The 15,389-nt window shown below is 45.5% G+C and overlaps 1 protein-coding gene across 1 annotated transcript in view; it reads right to left on the reverse strand.

The window, feature by feature from the left end:
- Positions 1-4,681: 4,681 nt before the first annotated feature.
- Positions 4,682-15,389, reverse strand: part of LOC137095362 (leucine carboxyl methyltransferase 1-like) — a 77,572-nt gene continuing 66,864 nt past the window's right edge. The window contains exon 11 of the mRNA XM_067461955.1: positions 4,682-6,566. Coding sequence (XP_067318056.1) covers positions 6,478-6,566 — 89 coding nt within the window. The 3' untranslated portion in view covers positions 4,682-6,477. The remainder of the gene's footprint in view (positions 6,567-15,389) is intronic.

Below are 15,389 nucleotides of genomic sequence, written 5' to 3' on the forward strand. Positions count from 1 at the left end.
CCTCTGCGGCCGGAATTTCAAAGTCCTCCAAATCCTTGGCCAATGCCTGTCCAAAAATCGTCGGACTGTTCTGAAAGCCCTGCGGCAAACGAGTCCAGGTAAACTGGGCCCTCTGACCTGCCTGCTGCGAGTCCCATTGAAAGGCGAAAATTGGTTGTGACACCGGAGCCAACTGGATGCAGAAAAAAGCGTCCTTCAAATCCAATACTGAAAAGCAGACAGTCCATGGTGGGATCAAACTCATCATAATATATGGGTTTGGTACTACTGGTGTCAATAGGACTGTAGCTTGATTAACTGCCCTTAGATCTTGAACTGGGTGGTATTCCCCCGGCACCCCGGATTTTTTAATTGGAAGAAGAGAAGTGTTCCACGGAGAACTGCAAGGTACTATAATCTTATGTTGAATCAAGCGATCTAAGTGCTTTTGTATTCCTAACGATGCCTCCCTACTCACAGGGTATTGAGGTTTTCTAACGGGTCCCATTCCTCTCCTAACTTCCACCACCACGGGGGGTACGTTCTTTGCCAGCCCAGGTGGATTGTCCTCAGCCCAGACCGCTGGGGTCCTATCCCATGGCCACTCTTGTATACTGGAGCCGCCTTCGGGGTTCCCCTCCTTTGCAATCATCAGTCTCCATTCCTCTTCCATTGGCAAAGTCAATTCCATCTGGCCCCCTTCTAAAAACTGAATCTGCGCTTGGAGCTTACTCAAAATGTCCCTTCCCAATAGGGACACTGGGCAATCTGGGTGGTACAATAGTCTATGTTTTACTTCATGACCTGCTAGGTTACAGGTCCTTTCCTGCAGAAACGGACACCTTTGCATCTTTCCAGAAAGACCCACCACTCGAGTGGTGTAATCTGTGGGGGGGGCTCACCATTTGGTTTACCACTGTCCGTTCTGCCCCAGTATCTACAAGAAAGTCCAATTGCTGGTTCCCGATTTTAACCTTAACCATCGGCTCCCCGGGATCCAGCAGTACAAGAGCCTGGCCGCTTCATTCCTCCTCCTCTTCCTCCATGTCCACCCACTGATTCTCTTCTGAGACTATGGCAGCTGCTATCTCCTTCCTGGGGAATGGGACGTAGCTTCCACGTCCCCTTCCTCGACCATTCCCTCTACCTCTTCCTCGACCCCCCATATCCTTCTGGACTGGTCCCTCTACCTCCTGTCCCCTGCATTCTCCCTTCCAGTGCCCATATTTCTTACATTTGGCACACTGGTTCCAGTCCAACCGTACTCTGCCTCTCCCACGCCCCCGCCCCCTGGGCACCTCAGGCTTCTCCATCATATTAACCAAAACCTTGTACCCTTCTTTCCTGTCCTTCTTTCTTTTCTCCTCCTCGACTTGATCTCTGGCCATATAGACTTGGTCCGCTATGGCCAGGAGTTCTGTCATAGATTTACCTATGAACCCTGGCTGTTTCTGTATCTTCCTTCTAATGTCATCCGCTGCCTGAGTAATGAATGACTGTTGTATCGCACGTTTCCCATTATCGTCGTCCAGATTGTATGGACTGTACTTTCTATATGCTTCTTCTAACCTTTCAAGAAATGCTGTGGGCGATTCAGACTTCTCCTGGCGTATCCCCTGGATTTTTAAAATGTTGGCTGGTCTCGGGGGCCCTCGCCTTACGGCCTTCACCAAAATCCCCTGGAAAACACTCAACCTCTGGCGATGGGCTACCTCCTGGTAGTTCCACTGTGGGTCTACCTCTTGGGGAAACTGCTGACGTCCCCATTCGGCCACGTCAGTAGCGGCCGGCCTCCCCTCTACCTCTTGGGCAATTACGCTTGCCTGATTTAAAATCTGCCTCCTTTCTTCATTAGTGAAGAGGACCTGCAAAAGTTGTTTGCAGTCCTTCCAAGTGGGATTATGGGTGGACATTATTGTCTCTAGGAGATTTGCCATTGCCATCGGCTGTTCTGAGTAAGGAGGTGTGGAATTCTTCCAATTCAGGAGATCACTGCTAGTAAATGGGACCACCTGAAAGAGGGATTGGACTGCGTCATTTTGTCCTAAGGCGTAGACTTCCCTTATCGGGAATTCTCCCAATAAGTCCCCAGTAGGCATATCTGCGCCTATTCCTTTTTTCAAAGCCTCCCTTGCTCGTGTAAGAGCCGGGCTTGCATCACTGGGCAGTCTCCGATTCACATACTTCTGCAATTCTTTAGAGAGGTCCCCATGAGGCCCAGATGGAGTAGGCCTCAAGGGAGTACTATCATAAGGTGGCAAAGGCGGCGGACCCATATTTGGCGGAGCAAGAGGGTCAAATTCTGCAACTACTGACTGTCCTGGGGACAAGTTGTGGGCCGCCGGAGGGGCCGTAGGAGGAGGTGGAGGACCTGGAAGTCCCGCCGGGATCCTCCTTCGAACCGCCTGGGGCCATTCTTCTTCTGTATCTGCCTCCAAGATCTTGGCTGGTTTTCGGCCTCCCTTTTTGCGTATAGCCATACACCTAAGCTTCTTACACTGCTGCACCCAGTCTGGATTCTGAGTCACTACAGTATCCCACGCATCTATGTAGATGAGCTGATCCGGATGATGTTCAGCACAATAGGCCTCAACCTGCCTAATCTTCTTTATGTCCCAAGTTCCTTCTTCTGGCCACCCAAATGGAAAAGTCGGCCACTCATTAGTGCATAAATTCCTCAACCTATAGTCCTTAAAATCCTCTGGATCGGCTTGACTTGAAGCCGCCACATATTTGTCAAAATTCCTCAACATGCATCCTAATGGGGTGTCCTTTTTTGAACCTCCCCCACCCATGGTCTCTACGCGGACCTTCCACCCTGGCCTGGGCACCCGGACACTCAACGGTGTGCTTCAGGAACCGCAAGGTTTTCAGTCCTTCCTCCCTTTTCCCTCCCTCAGGGAAACTTAGTGATCACCCTTCCTTTCCCCTGGTACCAGCCCTATGTGTGTGTTCCCTAGTGTCTAACTTGACCACTATACTTGCCAGATTTCTGAAGACATCGGAACAACCTCTGCCCCTGGACTTTCCACCTGGATCCTCCCCGGACTGGTTTCTTGCGAACTTTTCGACTGCGATTGTCCTGGTTCGGGCCCGGCCCAAAGAGGGAAGCACCGCAACTGGTTATGCGGCGGTCGGGGGCCCCCTTCTTCTCGGCTCACGGTGGTTGCCTCCAGTCCCGGTCCCGGACCAGCAATCGGCCTGCCAACAGGGCCTGTCTTGTTGTTATCGGCCCTTCAAAGTAATCACGTCGGGGTCACCAAAAATGAAGTGGCTGACCTCCTTTCCTAGGCTGCAAAATCGGCGGGCGCAGGAACAACAAGACAGGCAGTCAGTTTCTTTCAAGAAAGCAGTTTACTTAGAAGTCAAGCAGCTGCTTGGGTCGCCTCCTACGCAACATGGCGCCTCGTGGAAACGACCCAGGCCTCAAGCCATGTGGCCTTTTTATACAGTCAAAGGGGTTCGGTTTAGGACCGCCCCGGAACAAAAATCATTGGTTCAAAGTTGTGGTGCAGTTTAATAAACATCCAATCATCCCCTGCCACCCAAACATCCAATCACCATCCGCCACCCTTGCCAAACCCCTCCCTAACCCCATACTGCCCCCTATCCCATGAGTACTGGTAACTTCCCCAAGTTCCATTTTGTAGTTCCGCCTTATTGTAGATATCTATCTGTGTGTGTGGGTTTTCTGTAAATGGTGTGACCCAATTGTTGATCACAATTAAAGCCTTGGCAGACTGTGCAAAAAGAATCTGCAAAGCCCACCTCCTCCAAGATGAACTGAACCACCTCAACTGAACCACCTCTACAGGCCAATGGATACTCCACCTCAGACATCAGAAGAGCTGCAAGACTAAGAACAAGCCACGAGAGTCAAGACGAAGATCCAACCCGAGGAAAAATGTTCTTGCCATACATCAAGAGAATCACTGACCGCATAGGGAAGCTGATGAGGAAACACAACATACAAACCACCTACAGACCCACCAAGAAAATCCAGCAAATGCTATGTTCAGCAAAGGACAAGAGGGATCCTCTCATCTCTGCAGGAGTCTACCATATACCATGCAGCTGTGCACAAGTCTCCATAGGGACCACCGAACGCAGCACCCAAATACGAATCAAGGAACATGAAAGGCACTGCAGACTAAGTCAACCAGAGAAATCAGCCATAGCAGAGCACCTGATGAACCAACCTGGACACAGCATATTATGTGAGAACACAGAAATGCTGGACCACTCTCACAACCACCATGTCAGACTACACAGAGAAGCCATTGAAATCCACAAGCATGTGGGCAATTTCAACAGAAAGGAACCATGAAAATGAACAAAATCTGGCTACCAGTATTAAAAAACTCAAAAATGACAACAGCAAAACAACAGAGGGTAAACAATCAGGCACATCAAATCACTCTCAACAAAAGATTCTCCCCAGGCACTTCCAAGCCATTAAATGCTAATCAAGGTGGTCAGTTGAAACATTCACGCCTAGCTCCAGCAGACAAAAGTCCTTTGTCCCACCCTGGTCATTCCACAGATATATAAACCCATTTTCCTACTTCCAACAGACCTCACTACCTCTGAGAATGCTTGCCATAGATGCAGGCGAAACGTCAGGAAAAAATGCCTCTAGAACTGTTAGAGACTGGGAATTTAGGGTGACAGGCCTGGAAGGCAGCAAAGAGATGAGATCCGATGAGGTTTTTCAACAAGGCTTTATTTCAAGTTGATCAACATGAGATGAATAACTTTTGACCATTCCTGGTCAAGAACAAAAAACTATTCACCCTTTGTGGCGCACTTAACAGTGTTTTTATAATCAAACTAGTAAAAACAACACTTAAGCAACTTCTGATTGGTTGTTCTGATTCTAACATCACAGCATATTTATGATCCTGTTAAATGTCTGACCCTGAGCTGCAATCCAAGGCAAAGTTGATTATCCAAGGCAGAAAGAATTCGTGGGAGTACATCTGCTTGTGTCTGACTGAACAAGGAACTCAGACAATTATTCTTTCCCTATCAGCTGCAGCTCTTGGCAAGCAAAGCTCTCTCAATAGACAGGGATTCTGGGACTTGTAATAATTGGAAATTTATTTTTCTTAATCATGTTCCTATAGAACATGGCCATATAGCCTGGAAAAACCTACAACAACCCAGTGATTCTGGCCATGAAAGCCTTCGACAATACTCTTCTGCTGTGTTTTTCAGTGTTTTTATGAGTGATGGTCACTCGTTGGCCTGATAGGTATATTGTGTCCAAATTGGGTGTAAATTTGTCCAGTGGTTTCTGAGTTATGTTAATCCTACAAACAAACATTACATATATATAACGGAATGTTGGCGGGCAGGAAAAGACATTTAAAGATGGGTTCAAAGCCAACCTTAAAAACTCTGGCATAGACACTGAGAACTGGGAATCCCTGGCCTGTGAGCGCTCCAGCTGGAGATCAGCTGTGACTGCAGAATTTGAAGAGGCACAAATGGAGGGTGAAAGAGAGAAACGTGCCAAGAGGAAGGCGCATCAAGCTAACCCGACCGGGACCACCTTCCACCTGGAAACCAATGCCCTCACTGCGGAAGAACATGCAGATCAAGAATAAGGGCTCCATAGTCACCTACGGACCCACCCTGGAAGATTATCCTACTTGGACAACAAGGGATAGCCTAAGTAGAAGTAGGATATTATATATATATATATATATATATATATATATATATATATATGCGCGCCAGAGGAAGAAGTTCTATTGTTGGAATGTATATGTGCATGTATACATATATACATTGATATACACATATACATATGCATGCCATCAACGCACTTGCTGAATTTGTCAATATCAGATGGGATCCAATATATTTAGAGTATTTATGATAGCTATAAATATAGATATATAAGAAGAAACTCTATAATTGGTATGTGTGTGTGGTATATATTCATGCACATACATAGATAGATATACAGATATATGCATATACATATACATATACATGCATGCCATCAACTCACTTGTTGACATTGTCAATTTCTTCCTCTAAAATACAATATAGCCTAAAGTACCTTGGATTTTGTGCAAGTCTTTCTGAGTTTGGAGACGCTTCTTCTTCTTGGACTGCCAGTCTCAGCATCCACTAGAGAGGGATTCTGGGAGTGACAATCCCAAAGGGACCTATGTTTTGAAAATTAATGATTGTAGCACCTGGGAGAAAAAGACCGGAGCCAGATTTTGTGGGCTTTCGAGTCACCTGCAGCCCCATACATTTCATAGGGTTTTCTTAGGCAAGGAGTACTGAGGTGTTTGTGCAAATGCAGCCTGAAAAGATGCCGAGTGGCAATGAAGAGAGATGCATTTCAGGGATTTCTAGACCCCCACTTCTTCCTGGCATGCCCTATATGGCCTTTCTTCCCCAAATGCGACCAACACATTGCATCATCCTTCATCTGGTCATAAAACCGAGAGACAAGGCAAATTGCTCCCTTTGTGCTTCTCATCCTTCATCCGCCAACCTCTCATCCTTCATCCGCCAGCTCCTGAGGCTGTCGCTTTGGCCTTTTCTCATCCTGATGATGGAAAGCCCTGCAAAAGACAGGAGACTTTTATGCTTCTTTTATAATATGAGAGGAAGAGGCCTCCGTTCCATTTGGAGAGGAAAAATGGGGGGAAATGATCTGCTATGATCCTTTATCTTATGCAAAAAGTGGAGAGGCTTTGCCAACAGACACAGAGAGAATGCCAAGTCTGTTTAATAAATGGATATGCACAACCAAGAAGAAAGTGGCGGAGAATTGCAGAGGGTTAGACTAGATGGCCTTTGGGGTCCCTTCCAATGATTCTATGAATCTAAATGGATTGCAATCCCAAGATCCTTTTGCAGGAATGGTATATCCATTCAGGTGGAGGGGATGAAGACTGAAATAAAGATATCCCTTAACATTATAACCCTAAAAGGCATTGATTTTGCACTACGCATCAAGAAAAGGGTCAATCCTGCAGCAGGTCAGACTAGATAGCCTTTGGAGCCCCTTCCAATGATTCTATGGATCCAAATGGCATACAATTTGGAGACCCCTTTGCAAGAAGGGATTTTCTTTGGATGGATCAAGATGGAAATAAGGATCTAGAAAAGGGAGGAGGAAAGGAGGTCAACACTCCTGACTTTTAAAATAAAATATGAGAATTTCCCATCTAGGATCATGGGATGTGTAGTTTAGTAGAGAAGGCTAAACACCTTAGGAAATGACAACTCCCAATATTCCATCGCATTGAGCCATAACAGTTAAAGTAGTCCCAATCCCCATTCATTTGATAGTGTAGACCAGGCATGGGCAAACTTGGGCCCTCCAGGTGTTTTGGACTTCAACTCCCAGAATTCCTAGCAGCCTCAGACCCTTTCCTTTTCCCCCCATAGCCGTTAAGCGGCTGAGGGGCGAAAGGAAGGGGCCTGAGGCTGCTAGGAATTTTGGGAGTTGAAGTCCAAAACACCTGGAGGGCCTAAGATTGCCCATGCTTAGTGCAGACACACTCTGGTTCAATATCTTCCCAATCAGAGTCAAAACCCAATCTCTTGGGTGTGGACTTAAGGAACAATTGCAAAAGAATGGTGCGTAGGCCTGCCTTAGGAAGTCCAATAGACAAAGTCCGATAGACAATGTGGGTTTGTTGCTTTATCTCCTAAACAAATAACTGCTGTAGGATCTAGGAAACCGGTGGGTCCGGTCCTGTATCAGCCGATACTGTATTTACAAATAGATCGCAAATTAATTTTAAGGCACACAAAGAACAATATATCAGAACTCCTATATGTTCTCACCAGAAAACAAGTAAGTGACGTAGGAAACTACGTAGTCGTTCCATCGGCATTCTGTCTGCTGGAGATAGATTAGATACCTTATTGCTAATAGGAACAGCCTTATATCTCAGAATATCAAGGCAGAAAATCCCACAATATCTGCTTTGAACTGGGTTATCTGAGTCCACACTCAGATAATGTGGGATTTTCTGCCTCGATATTCTGGGATATAGGTCTGTGTGAAAAGGCCCCAAGAAAGGTACAACACTGCAAATATTGTGGGAATGTACCTCCCATCACCCCTAATTGAATTACCTGGATAGGGCTCTAATTAGTGCAGTGATGATTCATATTAAGGATACGTCTATACTGTATAATGCCATGAGACCACAATTCTAAACGGTAGTCCTAAGACTTGAAATTGTGACCCTAAAACACCAAAGGGAACCCCACCATGACTTCAAAGGGCAGCTCTATGATTCCAAAGGGTGGCCCAATTATTCCAAATGGTGAAGCCATAACTCTGAAGGGTGACCCCATGTCTCTCATGCAGGGCTGGCCCTAGGTAATTTTCAATGGTAAGCAAACATTATTTTGGCGCCCCCCCCTCCAAAAAAACCCAATCACTGAAAAATAAAAGGTAGAGGTGAGTAAAGAGTTACCTTAAAACCAGAAGGTTACTTACATTATGTTCATATAGTTACATTACATAGAATTAACACAAATTAATGTTTTTTAAATGCAAATATTTTATTAAACTTGGCAACAATTTTAAGTTTTTTTTTGTTATTTTTGATCTACAAGTACGACACAAAGGTTTCACAGAAAATACAAGATCTTTGCATTATGACAATTCCGCTGAGACAATTGAAGACAGAACAGCCCTTAATACATACATACATATACATACATACATACATGCACAGACACACACACACACACATATATTAATTTATTTGGAATTGCAAATTGCAATGCATTCCATCACACACACACACTTAAATAAATATTGTGTGTTTATGGAACGAACGGCTTCCATTCTGCAAGGACTTCTTCTGGAATGCATAGCAATTCCAAAGAAAATAAAATATTTTGGACCACGACAAGTAAGTCCACTGAGACGACTAAAGATAAATAATCTTATCTATATAAATAAAAATATAATGTTCATTTGTGGGATTAACATAACTCAAAACCCGCTGGACAAACTGGCACCAAATTTGGCAGCAAAACACAAAAAAATCTCTGGCTGCTTCTCATTACTTTATTTTGCATACCACCACACTACCCCAGGATGCTATTATTATTATTATTATTATTATTATTATTATTATTATTATTATTGAGAGTCTAAATGGCCATCTATCAGGAGTGTTTTAATTGTGCTTTTCGCTTATGCCAGAAGGAAGTTGGATTGGATGGACCTTGGAGGTCTCCCTACTTTATGATTCTATTACTATTATTAATAATAGTATTATTATTAAGCAGAGTCTCTATAGCCATCTTTTAGGAGTGCTTGGATTGTGTTTTTCCCTTATGGCAGAAGGAGGTTGGACTGGATGGCCCTTGGAGGTCTCTTGCAACACTAGGATCCTATTACTGTGAATTCCTCCCAAACCCCTCCAGTGTTTTCTGCTGGTCATGGAGTTTCTGTGTGCCAAGTTTGGTTCAGATCTGTCATTAATGGGAGTTTTAATGGTCTGTGGAAGTCTGAGCTGAATCAGTTGAAGGTACTCCAAATCCCATCAGCTTGATTAGCATTCAATGGCCTTGCAGACAAGAGTCAATCAAGGCCAGCTAATACGTCTCAACAATGGATTCCCCCGGGCAAGAAGGAGCCAGGCTTTGAAGCTGGGAAAAACAAAGTATTCCGCCCCTGGGAAAAACAAAGTATTTCGCGGTCGCTTACTTCGCGTAATGGAAGAACCGCCCCTGCTCTCATGACTCTAAGGGTAACTCCAAGACTCCAAAGGGAACTGAAGGCTCCAAAGGGCCACCCAAAACCTTTTACCTGGGCAGCAAACCCTCTGCAGAAATGGCACCTTCCTCGTCCTCTGCAGCATAGATAAGGGATGCAAAGGGAATGCCGTCCACCTATGTTAATGCCAACAATGGTTTAATTAGGAGCCTCTTTTCTGAGCTTGACAGCTTGCCATCCCCTGGGCATCAGGTGGCCAGCTGCTCTGATTCGGGCTTCATGGGCTGTGTGTGTGAGTTTCCGCTACACTCCTGCTTTATGACTGGGACTCAGGAGGAATATGGCCTGCAAATCTTTCTGTCTCCACCATGTTGGAATATCTACTACATGGACCCATCCACACAATGGAGTTATAGTGCTATTATTGCACTCTAACTGTCATAGTTTTCTTCTGTGGTCCAGGGAGGACCTTCCTTTACACTCGTCAAAGCCCACCTGAGTGTGTATCAGATCCCACCATCCACTAGCCAATATAGGGAATTGGTCATGGGATTTGTATTCCGTAGACCTCTGGGGAATGTGTGCCCAGAACTAGAGCTAGGAAAAATTCTTATTTGGGACCACAATTTGCTTGTTAAAATCAATTAACTATGTAATTCAGAAAAACATTCAGGGGCCATGTCCCCTCAATCAAAGGTATTCAGAGACCCATGGTTCTTTATACATGGTGTTTAGAAGCCTATGTTCCTTGTTTAGTGATGTTCAGAGAGCAAAGACCCTCAATGAGAGTATCAGGGTCCCATGTTTCTCATGGGACAAGTGATGTTTGGAGACTCATATCCCTCAGCTGGTGATGTTCAAATATTTATGTTCTTCATTCATTGGTGTATGGAGACCCATGTTCCTTGTTCATGGGTGTTTGGAGACCCATGCCCCTCATTTATTAGTGTTCAGAGTCCCATGTCAATCCATTGTTGGTATTAGAGACCATGCTCCTTGTTAATTTCTGTTTGAAGACTCATGCTCCTTGTTCATTGGTGTTTATAGACACATGTTCCTCAACTAATGGTGTTCAAAGACCCATGTTCCTGGTTCACTGTTGTTCAGAGACCCATATTTTTTTTCATTGAGGTTTGAAGACCCATGTTCTTTGTTCATTGGCATTTGGAGACCCATCTTCCTCAATCAGTGGCATTCAGAGATTCATGTTCCTCTTTTTTGGTGTTCAGAGGCCCAGGTCCATTCATCATTGGTGCTTCAATTCCATGTTCCTGGTCACTGCTGTTTGAAGGCCCATGTTCCTTGCTAATTGGGGTTCAGAAACCCATGTTCTTCCATCATTTGGTGTTCAGAGACCAATGTTCTTCATTCATTGGTATTTGAAGATCCATGTTCCTTGTTCATTGTCTTTTGAAGACCACTGTTCCTCATTCATTGGTATTTTGAGATCCATATTCCTCATTCATTGGTGTCCAGAAACCCGTATTATTCATTGGTGTTTAGAGACCCATATTCCTCATTAATTGAGGTTCAGAGACGCACATACTTCATTAATTGGTATTCAAAGACCCCTGTTCCTCCTTCATTGGTGTTTGGTGACCCATGTTTCTCATTCATTGGTGTTCAGAGACCCGTGATCTTCATTCATTGGTGTTCTGAGACCTGTGTTCCTCCTTCATTGGTGTTTGGAGACCCATGTTCCTCATTTTTTGGGGTTCAGACATGTTCCTCATTCATTTGGGTTCAAAGATCCATGTTCTTCATTTATTAGTGTTCAGAGACCCCTGTTCCTCCTTTGTTGGTGTTTGGAGACCCATGTTCCTCATTCATTGGGGTTCAGAAACCCGTGTTCTTGATTCATTGGTGTTTGGCCAGAGCATTTATTAGTATTTAGAGGCCCATATTCCTCATTCATTGGTCTCATGTTTCTCATTCATTCATGTTCAGAGACCCATGTTCCTAATTTCTTGGGGTTCAGAGAGCCGTATTCTTCATTCACTGGCATTGAGAGGCCCCTGTTCCTCATTCATTAGTGTTGGGAGGCCCATGTCCCTTCTCCCTGCCTTCTGGCTAGTAAAATTCCAGGCTTTTCCTCCCAGGATAATAATTGACACAGTCCCTGCTTTAAAGGGTGATAAAGAAGGCCAAACTCCCCTGACCCAGCCTTATCTTGGCCCTGGTTATTGGGTTTCGAAGGTTACACAACCCGCGTTGAGCGCAAGAGAGATCTCAAGAACAAACCTTGTGACAGATAGGCCTATTTATGGGATCCTTATGAACATTTACAGGTGTTATTATGAAACGTATCAATTTTTTTTTACAGCGGGCCATAAATACAAGTGGAATTTTCCAAGCAAGTATTGCTCCGTGTTGGACTGTGGAGACACAGCGAAAGCACTCCAGAGATGCCCATCCAACCTCCCTTTACAGACATTCAAAGATGGAGAGCCCACCACCCCCAAGATGCCATTCATTCCACTTTTGATCCACTCCTACAGTCAGAAAATGTTCTGAGTGGAATCCCTGTCATTTGGATCTGTTGCTTCATGTTCTTGTCTCCTTGAGCTGCCATTTTATACCAGGGATGCCATATTATTCAACCTTGGATCCTTTGATATGTCTTACATTATAATTCTATATAGTGGGCCCTCGGTATTTGATGATGAAATCCCTCCATGGATTGACACTTTCTTCTAGGGAGGCCATATTGCTCCATTCTTGCATATAATTTGGGTATGCCTTAAAATTATTAATCCTATATCGAGGTGTCTGGTATCTGGTGCCAGGTCCCTCCATGGGTTGCCCTTGTATACCAGGGATGACTTTACATCATACATAATTTGGGCATAACATTATATGCATATCTAGTGGGCCTTTTGTATTTGTTGGGCTTTGGTGCCAGGTCCCAGGCGCGTAGCCAGGATTTCGATTCGGGAAGGGCTGAGTTTTTTTCGGGAGGGGTTGGGGGGGGGCTGAGTTTCGGGGGGGGTGTGAGTCTGAGTGAAAGAGGGTCTACCCTAGCAAACCTTTTGTATCATTACCCCAATACCCCCATGCATATGAGATATATTGAGTATGGTGATCAGATCATGATATGAATAAACATAGTTTAAATAATGCACCAGTAAGGCCTTTTCGCGAACCACCATGAGAATTTCGGGGGGGGGGGGGCTGAAGCACCTCAACAACCCCCCCCCCCGGCTACATGCCTGCCAGGTCCCTCTATGGATTGCCATTTTACACCAGGGATGAAATATTACTCTGTTATTTTGTATCATTTGGATATGTTTTAACATTATCCATCATTGTCTAATTGACCCCACTCAATTAGACAACTTTCGGCCAGTTTCCAATCTCCCCTATTTGGGCAAAGTCCTGGAACGTGTGGTGGCGGCTCAACACCAGGGATTTCTGGTAGACACTGATTATCTTGATCCGGCACAGTCTGGCTTTAGACCGGGACATGGAACGGAAACAGCCTTGGTCGTCTTGGTAGATGATCTTCGCAGGGAACTGGACAGAGGGAGTGTGTCCCTGTTAGTTCTGCTGGACCTCTCAGCGGCCTTCGATACCGTCGATCACGGTATCCTTCTGGGACGACTCATAGAAATGGGACTCGGGGGTACTACTTTGCAGTGGGTCCAGTCCTTTCTTGAGGGACGGTCCCAGAAGGTGTTACTGGGTGACACCTGTTCGGCTCCACAGCCATTGTCATGTGGAGTCCCTCAGGGATCAATTCTGTCCCCAATGTTGTTTAACATCTACATGAAGCCGCTGGGGGAGATCATTCGGAGTTTCGGACTGCGGTGTTATCTCTATGCGGACGATGTCCAGATCTGTCACTCCTTCTCACCTGTCACCAAGGAGGCTGTCCAGGCCTTGAATCGGTGTCTAGCTGCTGTGTCGGACTGGATGAGAGCTAACAAATTGAAATTGAATCCAGACAAGACAGAGGTCCTACTGGTCAGTCGTAAGGCCGAACAGGATATAGGGTTACAGCCTGTGCTGGATGGGGTTACACTCCCCCTGAAGACGCAGGTTTGCAGCTTGGGAGTGATCCTGGACTCATCGCTGAGCCTGGAACCCCAGGTCTCGGCGGTGGCCGAGAGAGCTTTTGCGCAATTAAAACTTGTGCACCAGTTGCGCCCGTACCTTGGGAAGTCTGATCTGGCCACAATGGTCCATGCTCTTGTCACATCCCAAATAGACTACTGCAACACGCTCTACCCTTGAAGACTGTTCGGAAACTTCAACTAGTCCAGCGAGCAGCAGCCAGATTGCTCACTGGAGCGACATACAGGGAGCACACCACCCCCCTGCTATGCCAGCTCCACTGGCTGCCGGTTCAATTCCGAGCACAATTCAAGGTGCTGGTTTTAACCTACAAAACCCTGTACGGTTCCGGTCCAGTGTATCTGTCCGAACGTATCTCCCTTTACGTCCCACCTCGGAGTTTGAGATCATCTGGGGAGGCCCTGCTCTCGACCCCACCACTGTCACAAGTGAGGCTGGTGGGGACGAGAAGCAGGGCCTTCTCAGTGGTGGCCCCTCACCTGTGGAACTCACTCCCGGGGGAAATCAGAGCATCACCATCCCTCCTCTCCTTCAGGAGGGTGAAGACATGGTTGTGGAACCAGGCCTTTGGGCAACCAGGTAATTAAATAAGACAATCAGATGTGCAAGATCAGCAGGATTGTCGAAGTGGAATCAAAAACAGATCTATGAATTAGAGTACACTGATAGGGTAGAAGGAAGAATTAGGTTTGTATTGATTTTATCGATTTTTTATTGTTTTTATTGGGATGATGGTTTGAATTGTGGTAACTATGAATTGTTGTACTTGTTTTGTGTGGCAGGCATCTAAGTGTGTTGTAAGCCGCCCTGGGTCCCCTACGGGGTGAGAAGGGCGGGGTACAAGAACCCCAAATAAATAAATAATAATATTCAGTGATACTATATGTGATACTCAATTATCATACACAATTTGGATATGTTGTAATCATAAGCCATGGATTGTTTGGGGTTTGGTGCCAGGAGCCAACATGAGGAGCAACGGCTTCATTCCGACTCCTATCCTGGTTTGCATTTCATTGCATAGAATTCCCTCTCATCTGCAGCAGCGTGCCTGTGTGCATTCCATGCAGACACATTCAGAAGGACAATGCACAAGCCTCCACTGCCTTCCTCAATACCTGAGCCTCTGAGAGGCCCGAAAAAGAGCCTCTGATGTTTTTCCCAGGAATTATGTAATGCAGGCTTTGCAGAAGGCAGAGTTTTGCTTGGGACGTCGTGCTCTGCAGTGTTGCTATTTTTGTAGCTGGTTAAGTACAGGGGCTCCCAGCAAAAGGAGAGAGGCAAAAAGAAGAGACAGACAGAGAGAGAGATGGATTAGGGAAAGCAGCAGAAAATTCTGCAAACTTGAGATTTAGCAGCAACAAGAGCAGCAGGGTTTGGTGAAAGCGCTACTGCTTCTCCTGCCAACAAAATCCTTCGAGCATCGGATCTGCTCCAAAGACACCAGTAAAAGCGAAGAGTCCCTAAGATGCAAGGAACTTATAAGTTGCTTACCTGTAACTGTAGTTTCTTGAGTAGTCACCTGCGAATTTGCACATATGATATTTCCTGCGCCTGCGCAGTACAGCCTCGGAACCTTCTAGAAGTAAAAACAGACATTTCATGTCAAGGCCTGGCC

The sequence above is a fragment of the Anolis sagrei genome, chromosome Y, assembly GCF_037176765.1.
Source record: "Anolis sagrei isolate rAnoSag1 chromosome Y, rAnoSag1.mat, whole genome shotgun sequence".
Taxonomy (NCBI): domain Eukaryota; kingdom Metazoa; phylum Chordata; class Lepidosauria; order Squamata; family Dactyloidae; genus Anolis; species Anolis sagrei.